We start from the raw sequence: 13526 nt of genomic DNA, 5'->3' as shown, positions 1-13526 counted from the left end.
TACCATAGTAACAGAAGTAAGAATTATAACCTTTATTTCTCATCGACGAAGGTCTTTGCCAAAGTAGCACAAGTAAGCTTATTGAAGGTCTTTGTCATACTACCACAAGTAAGAGTCACAAACTTTATCTTTTTAAAGTCCAAATTCTTAATTGATTAGTTTCCAACTTTGCAATAGGTGAGTCAGGTTTAAGCACATCTAATAGCTTCATAATAACCTACATTGCATGGTGTATTACAAAGTTCCCAACTTTGCAATAAGTGATTTAGGTCCGAGTACAACCAATAGCTTCACAATAACCTACATTGCTCCGTGTATCTTAAAGGAAAATTTAAGTTGCTAAATGAATGTTATGAAAATGTGCCGCTTTGTGTAAAAACACTTTTTTAGCCAAAACAATAAAAACTTCATCTCCTAAAAATGGAGTTTTTTTAAATTACATTTTCATAATCCGAAGTTATTTATAACTCAAACCTTCCAAAATCTAAGAATTTTGAAACCTTTTGTAAAAATTGCATATATTTTTTAATTTTTATATGTGTAAAATATACTATACCTCAATTTTTTAAACACGATATACCATGCAAAGAGGAACTAATAAATGTAGATGCAACTCATCATTAAGGAATTTCTATCATTTATCAAGATAACAAGTTGTGGTAAGTTTATATATTGTGCTTAATTCATACTATTTTTAGTTGATTATGTACTAGCTCAATTTCTTTACTAAACTAACATAATTTTGGATTTGTGTGTGCGAAAGTGTTTCTATGGGTATGGGGACACCTGAACTGTGCTTGCATATGTCCATTAGGGATGGATATGCAATCTTGCCCACCCAACTCCATGCCCTTCACATGGAGTGGGATAACTAGTGCAGGTTGCAATTTTAGGTCACAACCGAGTGCATGGATAGGCAATCTTGCCCATGGATTTATTACCTTGCTCTTTGATGGGCTTGGAGGTACTTGTTCATCTCCTTCATTGTAAATGTTGTATGCCCACTGTGTGTCCTTGGTAGTGGTGGGCAGATGCATGGAACTCGCATTCAATGAGTTCTAGTCACAATAGTCCAAAAGTACTCCATGGAACATCCTCCTACAGGACTTGTGTGAAATCCCAAGTCCCATAGATTAGATTGGGACACAACTTCATTAAGAGAGAGAGAGAGAGAGAGAGAGAGAGCGAGAGATGGGACATTTGAGTTTTTAAAAGATAGGGCATCTAAACAATTTTATAAGACAGGGTACCTAAGCAAAATTCAAACAATTACATATTTACGGGCGTGAGATGCATTGTCAATGTGTAGGAACAATCCCAAGAGACCGAAATGATCTACCCCGACGGGAAGTGAAATTTGAACATAGGACATGTTGAATAACAATTCGATGAACTTCTGCCACACTTGAGTGGCATAAGGGTTATCCGAGATTTTTAATTATTCGATGAACTTCTGCCACACTTGAGTGGCATAAGGGTTATCCGAGATTTTGAGTTTAAAAAATCCTATTTTTAATTTAAAAATAGGGTACCTAAGAAAAGTTCAAAGTATTACCTGGGGGCTAGACACATTGTAGTTGATTAGATAAGCAAACAACTGTTTTTTTTTGGGATCAATAGTAATATGTAGAGAGATTGAGTAACTTTCTTGATGTAGCAAACAGCTAAGGTCTTTTTGAAAGTTGCTCTTTTCTTTTTCTTTTCTTTTTTTTTGGGGGGGGCGGAAAGATGCCCTTCGAAAAGGGGGATAATATTTGTTTTTCTGTTTTTTTTTTTTTGTGCATCACGTGTCGAACGCTTTGCATGATCGTGTCAGGTGAATCGGTGATAACCTGAATACAAAGGCAGGCCAACGTCCTTGTAGGGAGTACCCACCATTAAAGCTGATCAGTTACACCGTTAAACTTTTCGAGTCCATAGCTTCAGAAGGGCGAGGGAGGGTGTGGTGGTCTCTTGTTCAGATCAACATCCCATGGCTTTGCTTACCTTCGCCTCTTCCCTCGCACCCAGAGCCATGTCCCTGATCACCACACCGATCCCTTCCGCTGCATGCGCTGCAAGAGCGTTTCCCCCCCTTCCTGTCAAGAGCTGGATTAACCCCAGATTAAGGTTAAATAGCCCTCCTAATCCCGGTTTATGGAAGGGTCAGCCGGAGGCCCTTGCCTCCCACATCACACATCAGACAGTGGAGTGTTCTCTCCATGCGGATTATGCTGGGCATGATACCCTTTGCACTCTTGCTGTCTTTGCTGGCTCCTACGCTTGGATTCGCCTCTTTGACATCCTGGTGCAGAAGAACTTGCTTGAACAGGTTGGTTTCATGGGTTCTCCTGATGGGTTAAACTCTGCTTGTTGTGTGATTAGGGTATCTACCTCTCATTAGGCTTCTAAATAATCTCTGCTTCTTGATAAGTCATTTCCCTCACTAGCGTTCTATTCAACCTCTGCACTTTAATTAGAATCAGGGTATTTGCCCCTTATTAGGGGTTCTGCATGTTTAGTGATTTGTGTATGTACCCTCATTAGGGTTGCAGTTAAACTCTGTATGCTGAGTGATTAGAGAACTTGCCTCTCATTAGGGTGTTGACTAAGCCCATTAGTTGAGTGATATTTGCCTCTTTGTTTAGCTCTGCAAGTTCATTAAGCAGGGATTTTGGGTTCTTGTTATGCTTTCAAGTTGATTGATTAGGGAGTTAGGGTTCTGATTAAGAGTAATTAGCGAAACTTTCCTTATTGGGGTTCTGTGTAGGCTTTGCAAGCTGAGGGATTAGGAACCCTGACCGTGATTAGTGTTTTAATTAAGCTAAGGAAGTGAGGGTAAGTAAGTTTTAGAGCCCTTGCTAATTCGGGTAGTACTTTTGGCTTTTCTGGATCAGAGCAGAAGTTGAGCCGCAAGTTGGTTCACATCTCAACAGGGGTTCTTTATGCCTTGGCGTGGCCCATGTTCAGGTATGCACATGTTTTCTCACTTCTTCATGGTGTGATTGCCTACTCCAAGAATGTGTGGTTATTTATGGAGTGTGTTCTTGTTGTACAATCGGTATGAGTGCATCAGAGGGCAGATTTAATGGCCTAGTTCATACAGTTCCTATGTATTTAGCTGAAATAGTTTTCATGTGTTCTTATCTTCTTTTGCTGTGTTCTTGAGCAAAGTTTGTGTGTGCTGTCTGACTTTTCCAAGAATGCTTTCCCTGTTTATGTTCATTTCAAATTTAGGAGGGGGAAGTTTCCTACAAGGGGCCTGCCTTTGCAGGAAACAGATAGACAGAGAGATTACTTTTAATGTCCGTGAGAGGCCAAGATATGACCTATGGGACCAGTACAAAGCAGATCATTGGAGGTCTCAACAGAAAAGAAAAGAGAGAAGCAAACCCTACAGTCTTGTTGGACCGAGAGACACTAGAATCACTAGGGATTTGAGGATCCGTTAGCTTTGGGTCCTTGAACTTCCTGATACGGGCCTGTCCCTCTTGGAGCATGACCCATTTACCTGCTTTTGTGCCACCCAAACCTTCTCTCACTTTTTGTCTTCTCGTTTAAGTTGTGAGTTTGAATTCCAAAGGGTAATACTTTTTAGATTCTTGCTTTCGAAGAATTGCAGTTCTTTGCACCTAGTGTCATGGGTAACAACTGCATTTCCATTAGGTTGACCTTTTCTGTGAGATGGGGAAGGGGGGGAGAGGGAGAGGCTCTTTGCTGACTAAAACAACATAATTTGAAGGATGTTCTTATGTATTTTGTGATCTGAGTACTTTTAGAGCTGTTTTTAAGCAAATACTACATACCACTTAGGTAGACCTTTTTTTTACATCGGCAGGCTGATTTTTCCTCAGCACATGACAGGCAAGAAATATCAAGATCCAAATAAGTTTTAAAAATGAGTTTTTTGACAGTTGTCAGTTGGCATGTTTCGCCTAAAAAGCAAGAAATATCAAGATCCAAATAAGTTAAAAAAATGTGTTTGTTATCGGCTGTTCAGTTGGCATGTTTCACCTAAAAGGTCATGTTTTGCCTAAATAGTAAGTTAGAATCTAGCTTCTGAGGTTTTTTTTTTAATGTTACAAGACGAAACGTATTACTATCCCATTGAATAATTTTGATGTGAGGTCTTCTATTATGGTTCGTGTTCCAGCATTTCACCATGGTCACGTTTCTTCGCTGTTGCAATCCCTTTGGCCAATGTTCTCAAGCTTCTTGTGTATGGCCTTGGTATTCTCAAGGATGACGGTCTTGTCAAGTCAATAAGCAGAAGTGGCACTTCGATGTAAGTTTTTTCTTTCTTTCTTTCTTTCTTTTGTGCGGTTTTTGGCCTCTAGACCCAAATTTGTTCCTGAAATCTAGGAGCAAACAATCTGCAGGGAGCTTCTGAGAGGGCCATTGTATTATGTATTGGTTTTGTCCCTCTGCACAGTGCTCTTCTGGAGGGACTCCCCTGTAGGTATGGTTGCGTTGGCTATTATGTGTGGAGGTGATGGTAAGCATTACTCTTGATTTTTTTCTTTGACACTACCTCACTCATTTACTAGTATAATATGGTGTTGGATAGATTATATTGCACTGTCCACATGCATGCAGGCATAGCAGACATTATTGGGAGGAAGATAGGGGGCATCAAACTTCCTTATAACCCTCGCAAGAGCTGGGCAGGCAGTATCTCAATGTTCGTCTTCGGATTCGTGCTTTCGGTTAGGTAATCACACTTTTTCCCCATGAATCATCAGGAAGTGCATAATGTAGATTTTGTCATTCTTTGTGTTCTTGAGCATGGAGAGAACCTTTTTAAGCTGTTTTCTCTTTTGCAGCTTTCTTTATTACTACTCAGCTCTGGGATTCTATCACTTAGATTGGGGAATGGCAGTTCAAAATGTTGCATTGATCTCATTTGTGGCCACAATAGTAGAATCCCTTCCTATCTCCACACATGTCGATGACAACATGTCGGTTCCTTTGGTATCAATTCTTTTGGGAGTGGTCCTTTTCCCTGCTGCCATTTAATGACTTTGACTGACCAAGGATTAAATTCAGCTATGGGAGTGTGCAGGTGGTTCTGAAAATGGGTCTCTACCCTTGATGAAGAGCTTGATGCTGGGAGGCTGCCAACGCCAATACATCCTGCTTCTTCACATATAATCACTAGAACCTCACAGCAACAAATGAATGATGACGAGAAATAAAGCACTTGGGGACGAAGTTCATTAGTAAGATTAGTGGGGGATGTTAATCACTTGATATGTCCTAACACGGTTTTTAAAGAAGGTTGGTTCACTAAGTACGTGTTTTTTTCTTTCTGGCAATATGATGCCAAATCAAAGCATTTCAAGGGAATGAAAGCGTTAAGTCACTTGTTCACCGAGGGTTTAACAAAAATTGGGTGAACATGTGAGATTGTAGTTCCATGATATGTTAAATAATCAAGAGGAAAGAGTGACTATAAAGGATGATGATGTAGTTGGACAAAGTATAAGACGAAGTTGCACTTTTATCCTTTCAGCAAAGAGGGCTTTCACTTCTGTCGTGAATGGGAACACAAGATCATACATGTTAAACATCTGAACTCCTTTGTGCATCTTTGAAAAGGAAAAAAATCTAACATTATGCTTGGATACAGGTCTCCGAGTGATTAATGTTTAACAATCAACACAAAAACTAGCAGTATAAGCTTATAAAAATCAATCTTAAATCAGTGCTGAACAAGGAAATCAATCTTCAATTAATGCTGAACAAGCATGGTTTGTCAAACTTTTGAAGGTTGTTGGGGTCTTTACCTTAGCAAATTTGTGCGGACTCTCTAGGTGTATTGGCATAATAGATTTGTTGATCTTTGTAATCTAGCCTAGTTGTGAAAAAACAAAAGCACCAACCACATTGGATGCATGCACACGAGGAGTCTCCTGTACGGTTTACTGATACCAACACAAATGCTTAAGATAGTTTGTCTTTTAGGGTCTTGGTATCTTTCACATATTTGACTGCTGGATCATTTGTTGTGAATCATATACCTCAACTTGCTCTATCAAATTATTGAGCTAAGATGACATAATGCTTGATGGCACTTAGACAAAAACCCACGTACATGAGAATCCTCGGCCAACATTTATTGATTGGTGGATGTAATTCTTTGATGATGTCTTACCTTTCTAACATCTACTTCAATCCCCTTTTGCCTTTAACACTATTCTATTTCTTATTAGTGCTAAGAACGTGTTTGATTTCTTTGCATCTTTGGAAGCACAGTTGTAGGTCCTCTTAGCGTTTGAATAGAAGGCACTTAAAATTATGTGAAAAGACTCATCCGTTCTAAAGATATTATCCGTTCTAAAGATGTTTGTTAAATGTCTTGATCACTATTCTCTAAAATGTTTTGAGGACATTGCACAAGTTGAATGGCATCACTTTCTCAGGGAATGTGCATGTTAAGCCTAGCACAAAGGTAGATTTTCCAATTCCAAATTTGAAGGTTGTTTTATGTTTTTTTTAAACTAGCTAGCCTACATATTCTCTCTCTCTCTCTCTCTCTCCCTCTCTCTTTGTGGTTCTACTATAGGTACCTTTGGTGTGTCACAAGAATTCTAGTTTGAAGATATGATCACTAGTAGAGTAATGTATGTGTGGTCGAAGATTTTCAATAGTAGATGCTACTCTTTCTCTCCTCCTTTCTCTCTCAACCTTAGTCTTAGATTCTCTCTCTCTCTCTCTCTCTCTCTCTCTCTCTCTCATTGCTATTGCTAGGCTACCTTCAATATCTACTTCTAGGAGTTATAGATTTCAAGTTTAATTAGTAGTAGAGAAATATGTGTCTATGTAGATGTTGCTCTCTCTCTCTCTCTCTCTCTCTCTCTCTCTCTCTCTCTCTCTCTCTCTCTCCCATATATCTTGCATTCTATGTTTTGTTTTAGATGTCTTCAGTTGATCATGCATGTTTGAATTGTAGCTCTCATTTAACATGGAAGTTGCCCATGAAAATAGAGGATAAAAGATGATCTCATTGAACTTGTTGCATGGAAACTTATACTGTAGTTTTTCCATTCTAGTATCCTCATGATGTAACTCTTGTCCTCAAAATAACTATAACATCATCAAGGACTAAGAAATCATGAGAAAACAAACATTGTAGAACTAGGTCACAATTGCAAAAAGACAATGCTATTTTATGATTACTCCAAGAGATGCAAGACTTTGAAGTGGGAAGTTCTTCTAGCCAACATCATATAGTGGTATTCAAATGGATGCTTGTCAATTCGTCCTAGGATTTATTAAATGTATCCAAAAAGGGTGAAGGATTTATTAAATACATCCATAAAGGGTCAAGGTAATGTTCAAGTAGCATTGATATGCAATGTCTTGAACATACTCAACTTGGTGACAACCAAAATCTTCAAATGTAGCTTGTTGATGATGCTAGTGAATTCAAGAAATCCAAAAAAGGGTGAGGGATTTACTAAGTACATGCACAAAAAGGCTGAAGGTAATGTTGAAGTAGCATTGATATCCAATGTTCTTTAACATGCTTAACTTGGTGATAACTCAAATCTAGCATGATGATGCTAGTGAATTCTAGACATCCGATTCATGTGACTTGAACATTTTTGTAGACTCAAACATGTTAAACATTTACAAGATAATTTTTTTAACCTACAAATGTTGAAATAGCAAGTGATATTGGGTAAATATTAGGAGCAAGGGGGAGAGCTATGCGACCCTCAGTTGGTTGTATGAGTTGCATAAGTCATAGTCTATGGTTCAAACGCTTCAATGGAGTCCAAATATGAAGGAATATGTAGAATATCTAGCCAATGTAGGCGCCTAGAAGGTGTAAAAGTGGCCTCACTTCAAGGGAGATGGTGCTCAAATCTAGGAAAGATTAGGAGTAGCTTAATCAAAGCTTATGTGCCACAGTAGTGGGTAATAGAAATGTACTCGAGTCTATATAAAGGCCCTCTATCTAATGGATTGGTATGTGACCTTTTTGGCAAACCTCTTGTGTTGTCATTATGCTCTAGTTGTCATTAACTTTATCATTAATCTTGAGCTCTTCATTGCATTCCCAGTATGTTAAGATGTTGATACTAATCCAATTCTACACGCCTTAATCCACCATAGCCATGCCTAGATCCATGTGTTTTATCATGGTATCAGAGAATGGTAGAATCAAGCAAACGATAGCATAGGTATCTTAGACTAGCACTTGTAAGATGTATCTAGTTCCTCGTCATCTTGTAGAGCAAGTTGAACTTGAATAGAGGGAAGAGAAGGTCATGCTTCTCCCAACAAAAAGTAAGTTTGCAAAATTAGCAAGGGAACCACTTGCAGCAAAAGTGAGGAGAAAGACCTGAGTCTTCTTAGAGACACGCAAAAGACTTGCAGCCGCACACGGTAGTAATGAGCTATAGAAAATTTACAAGGGAGGCAACTATTGACACTGGCAGGCTCTTCACAATCGGTTGCAAGCACAAATGTTAACATTTCTTCCTTGTGATAAAAACCCTAAGGGTTATATCCTTATTCGGTGTGATATTGAAGGTGGCGTAAAGAAGCCTTAAACAAGACCCTTATACACATGGGAATAAGAGTCTTACATACATGGGTCCCATGACTCACTCTTCACAAATTACTTCATCCACCAGATCGTCACAACAAGGGCTTTATCAAAGCAGACTTCATTAAAAAACATTTCAAAATTTCCAATGCTAATAAAAATTTAAATGTGATGTGTGAAGAGCAGCTTCTTGGGCTCTCGGACTCATTGAACGAGTGAGAAAAATTAAGCGTTTAAACCCCTCATTGTATTCCTACCCTTGTATAAAGCTTTAAGCCAACATTGTATCCTGTAAGGCACCTGTGATAGACCACTCTAGAAAATGACTAAGAGTGTAGATCCACTATATGTATGGTGGTAGTAGTTTATCACTTGAGGAGGAGTGTCGAAATAGCAAGCGACGGTGGGTAAATGTTAGGAGCAAGGGGGGTGCTATGTGATCCTCAATTGGTTGTATGAGTTTCATAAGTCATAGACTATGGTTCAAAGGCTTAAAGGGAATCCAAATATGAAGTAATGTGTGGAATGTCCAACCCATGTGCAGGCCGAAAGTAGGTGCCTAGAAGAAGGTGGGAAGGAGGCCGAGTGGGTCCTCACTTCAAGGGAGACGGTGTCAAATATAAGAAAGATTAGGGATATCTTAATCAAGATTATGATTCACAATTAGTGATTAATGGAGATTTACGCAAGCCTATATAAAGGCCCTCTATTTAATGGATTATCATGTGAGCTTTTTTTTAAAACTTCATCTTATCATTATGCTCTACTTTTATCATTAACTTTGTCATTGATCTTAATCTCTTTCTTGCATTTCTAGTATGTCAAGATGTTCATGCTAATCTAATTCTACACACCTTAATCCACCATTGCTATGTCTAGATCCATGTGTTTTTAAAGAAGATGGGACTATTGCTAGTATCTCTACATGTGTTTTATCACCAAAATCATGGCTATTGATCAAAGAAGATGGGACTATTGTTGCTAGTATCTCTACAGAGTATCACAATTACACAAGATGTGAAGTACTTGATCATGGCTATTGATCAAAGAAGATAGGATTATTATGATTATCTCTACATGTCGATGGTACAATAACACAATTACATAAGAGGTGAAGTACTTGATCATGGCTATTAATCAAAGAATACGGGACTATTGCCAATATCTCTACATGTCGATGGTAAAGTGGCACAATTGTAGCACAAGAGGTGAAGTATTTGATGTTTTCTATTAGGAGTACACTAACTCATGTTTCCACCAATAAAAAAGATATGTGTTGGAAGTGGATAAAAGAGATTTTTTCATAAATAATCCTTTTGTGCATCTTCCTACTAACAAGGCAGGTTTATACTTATATTTGCGAGCATACACAAACTCTTGTATTACTATTGGAGAGTATGCAGTATATTAATTTGGGGTAGAGATGATTTGAGTTTTCCACCCCATTTGGTCATTAACAGGGATTTTAGTTTATCAATTCATTTGCAAAAAGAAGAAGGTATAGTGGTAACTATTAGCAATTAAATGCTAGCAGTTTGCAAAAAGAAGAAGGTATAGTGGCAGTTATTAGCAATTAAATACAAGCAAAATAAGCAAAATGATAAATAGCAACGAACTATAATTTAGCCTTGTGGATATGGCCTCTCCATCCATTTGATTATGTGGCATATTAATCCATTTTTATAAATTTGAAGCCGTATTAATTCGTTTGGTATTGTGCCATTTTGAAAACGTTTGGCTATACTGATAACTATGCCCCTGCCTCTACATCCCCACCGATATGGCATCCCATGAAGGAAGCAAGAGCGAGAAGAAGCAAAAGCAAGAAAGAGCTCATGCAAGAAACAGAAGGCGTGACAAATCGTGAGAAACACAAAGTGTGAGAAACATAACTCACGAGAAGAAGCGAGAGAGAGCATAGGAAGAGAAAGAGAGCGCAAGAAACAAAAAGTGTGAGAGATCAAACATCACTCGTGAGAAGAGCATAATAAAAAGAAAGCACGAGAAAGAGTTCGGGCAAGAAACAAAAAGTGTGAGAGATCACGAGAAACACTATGTGAGAGATCGTGAGAAAAATTGAACACAAGAAATACTGCCCACGAGAGGATTGGAAAGCAAGAAAAAAGAGCTTGTAGCACAAAAACAGAGCTCACGAGAACAATCGAGAGCACAAAAAACAGAGCTCGCAAGAGCAATCACAAGAAACAAAAAGCACAAGAAAGAGAGCAAGCAAGAGCTCGCGCAAGAAACAGAAAGCGCAAGAGATCACGAGAAACATAGAGCGCGAGAAATAGCACTCGTGAGAAGGATCGAGAGTAAATAGCGCTCTCACAAGGATGAGCAAGAGAATATGTATGTATGTATGTATGTCGATGCCACGGTGAGTGAAAGCATGAGATAGTAGACAAGAGAAGGAGGGAGAGAGAAGAGAGCATATATCGACACCATCACTCACCCACACAATCCCTAAGTATGCATGCAAGGAAGAAGAGAAAAGAATACAAGTAACTTCAATCACAAGAGCAAACAAGGACATACCACAAGAGAAAAGAATACAAGTAACTTCAATCACAAGAGCAAACAAGGACATACCAAAAGGATGTATAATAGCCATGAATCAATGATGTCCATATCTATAACTTGGACAAGCACCCATATAACGGTCCGATGGAATACTTATGTGATTTCTACTCCTAGGAGCAGTGTGTGGCAGCAAGCTACGATGAATAGACGCTACCACTAATATCCTACATCAAAGACAAAGATAGAAACACCAAAGCAATGATGTCCATATCTACAACTTGGAGGGGCATGGATACTAATGGTCATTCTGCTCCTAGATTGTGTGGTAGCAATCTATGATGACTTCACTAGTAATGTAATTCATGGATGCATTATGAGATCATCATGTATAAGAAATAGTCCCCTTATGAGCCATGACCACTCTTTAAATGTGTGTAAACTCATGGACTTGTGTATATAAGTCAAATTCTCTCCTAATGTAAGATATTCTTCCATTGTGTACAATTGAGTCTTGCTCTTGTTAACCCTTTACTAATCTTCTTCTTAATTGCATGCTAATTAGCTTGCTTGTGAGAGGAGTGTATGAGAGGTGAGAGGAGGGATTAGGACCCATAGTGCAACGCGGTGGTGGTGGTGTTACATTGCTAATGGAAAAAGGGTCAGAACTAGCTACCCAAGAAGTTGTGGAGCTCATGGCCAACAAAATGTTCCCCACAATAGTATTTAAAGTGAATCCCTATGCTCTAAGCCTTTAAATTTTTAGCTACCCAAGAAGTTGTGGAGCTCATGGCCAACAAAATGTTCCCCACAATAGTATTTAAAGTGAATCCCTATGCTCTAAGCCTTTAAATTTTTAGCACGGTAGTATTGGAGGTAGAGGTAGAGTGGATCCCTATGTTCTAAGCCTTTACATTTTTTGCACTGCTATCTCTTGGCAGGGAGGAATCCTTTGGTTTTTTTCTCTTCTTTTCTCTAATCTACAAATCTTTCTATAGCTCATGGTTGTGGTGAGAGTGATGTGTTCATTTTAGTGCATATGGTTGGAGGTGTCTAAGAAGACAAATATGTTTTCTCTAATTTTTTCTTATTTTGCTTTAAATCTATTATTCATGTGAGGAACTATCTAGAATACCAAATATCTCCTAATCCAAGCACATCTCCTAATATGACTATCATATAAGCACAATTGCTCACACTTTTCATGCATTTGAAAATCGCGTTGTGACGACCTTTCCCTTGACTATGAAATTCTCAATTCTTATGTACATGAATCTTCTCTAGGAGAATAAATTCTCACGCATGTGAAAATCTCATTGATGAAAATATCAATTCTCACACCTGTGAAAATCCCGTTCAATGCCCGTTAGAATCTTGTCTTGAGAATCCTGGTGATGCCCGTGAAAATCTCAATTTTCATGCACATGAAAATCTCCCCCATCAAAATTAATTCACTCATGAAATACCCTACATTTTCGCACATGCGAAAATATGAGGATCCCTAAAAACTGACACATGGTTCCTCAAGGAAAACTTAAGGCAAGAAGCGGAGGATGAAAGAGAAAAAGTCAGTGGGAAGAAGAAGAGCCGGCAAAGTGGGGAGACACCCTCCATACACGTGTTGGAAGGTGGAGGAAATAAGTTGAGACTAGAGATGCCCCTCAAAGTGGACTTAGGAAGACAAGGGGAATTTTCTTTAAAAAGCATTGGAGAGGAATGAACTGTACCTCAAAGTCTCACATAAAAAGTATTCATAAGAAAGACTAAGTTTTGGGTTTACACCATTTTTTGAAAAGTTCATATTAAATTTGCATGTTCAAGAACACAAATGGGATGGGTGACCTCCACCATGAGTTTTTTTCCTTTACTTAGCCTTGAACATTTTAGCCATACACATAGTTTAGATTTGTTAAGCAAGGAAAATCTCGGTTACCTAGCCACGCTTGGGCCTAACTTAGAAACTGTGTAATGCACCCAAGCGCCCTCTTTCAGTGCATACACATGTGGATATAAAGAGAGAATCTTTATGTCTTCTAGTTCAAATATTGTGCACTTGTGCTTAATTTTTTGTATCACTTTGGTCTAAATTAGATTGGCCAAAAATTTATACTCCACTTAGTCTCTCTTCTTGCCTTGTTAGGACACCCCAAAGAAAAAAGAAAAAAGAAAAGAGCATAGGGAGAAGAGAAAAAGGAAACAAAAAAAGGAAAAGCATTAAAAACATCTAGAATCTCCAAAAAATCCCAACAAATCATAAAACCTCCAAAATCAAAGTTGCATAACAATTGCGAAGAACCTGGTTCTTCAATCAGTCCGAAGAGAACCATTGGAAGGTAGGGATGTGGGTGTTAAGGTTCACAATTGAGTACAAGGTAAAATGATATGCTCGATGTGAAGCATAGCATAGTTTAATTGGTGAGTGAAGGCACTATTATGAACAAGCCTTAATGTAGTTTAGTGTAAGGGCCAT

At 38.5% G+C, this 13526-nt stretch overlaps 1 protein-coding gene and 1 long non-coding RNA gene across 4 annotated transcripts in view; both read left to right on the top strand.

Annotated features, from left to right (window-relative positions):
• Nucleotides 1–13526, top strand: part of LOC147630895 (uncharacterized) — a 208893-nt gene that overhangs the window by 74379 nt on the left and 120988 nt on the right. The gene's annotated exons all lie outside the window — the stretch shown is intronic.
• VTE5 (phytol kinase 1 VTE5) lies at nucleotides 1860–5435 on the top strand. Of its 3 annotated transcripts, none has more exons than XM_086809270.1 (7): nucleotides 1860–2311; nucleotides 2882–2949; nucleotides 4133–4264; nucleotides 4359–4474; nucleotides 4576–4690; nucleotides 4803–4937; nucleotides 5042–5435. In XM_086809270.1, the coding sequence occupies exons 1-7, from the start codon at nucleotides 1973–1975 to the stop codon at nucleotides 5049–5051; spliced, it is 915 nt and encodes a 304-aa protein (XP_086665396.1). In that variant the 5' UTR covers nucleotides 1860–1972; the 3' UTR covers nucleotides 5052–5435. The 3 variants fall into 3 exon arrangements, with proteins under 3 accessions (XP_086665396.1, XP_086665395.1, XP_086665393.1); XM_086809269.1 differs by having other exon boundaries at nucleotides 5026–5219; XM_086809267.1 differs by having other exon boundaries at nucleotides 1862–2311; nucleotides 4803–5132.

This window comes from Cibotium barometz, chromosome 15 (assembly GCF_041138505.1).
Source record: "Cibotium barometz isolate CiBa-2024 chromosome 15, ASM4113850v1, whole genome shotgun sequence".
NCBI lineage: Eukaryota > Viridiplantae > Streptophyta > Polypodiopsida > Cyatheales > Cibotiaceae > Cibotium > Cibotium barometz.
Note: the sequence above shows the minus strand (reverse complement) of the source record. Positions and strands in the feature narration are given on the sequence as shown.

Excerpts from the sequence above, each read along its gene's own strand:
- VTE5 (XM_086809267.1), top strand. The coding sequence starts at position 1,973 with ATGGCTTTGCTTACCTTCGCCTCTTCCCTCGCACCCAGAGCCATGTCC. Across the intron at positions 4,475-4,575 it reads TATTATGTGTGGAGGTGATG|GCATAGCAGACATTATTGGG; the intron begins GTAAGCATTACT and ends ACATGCATGCAG. Across the intron at positions 4,691-4,802 it reads GGATTCGTGCTTTCGGTTAG|CTTTCTTTATTACTACTCAG; the intron begins GTAATCACACTT and ends TCTCTTTTGCAG.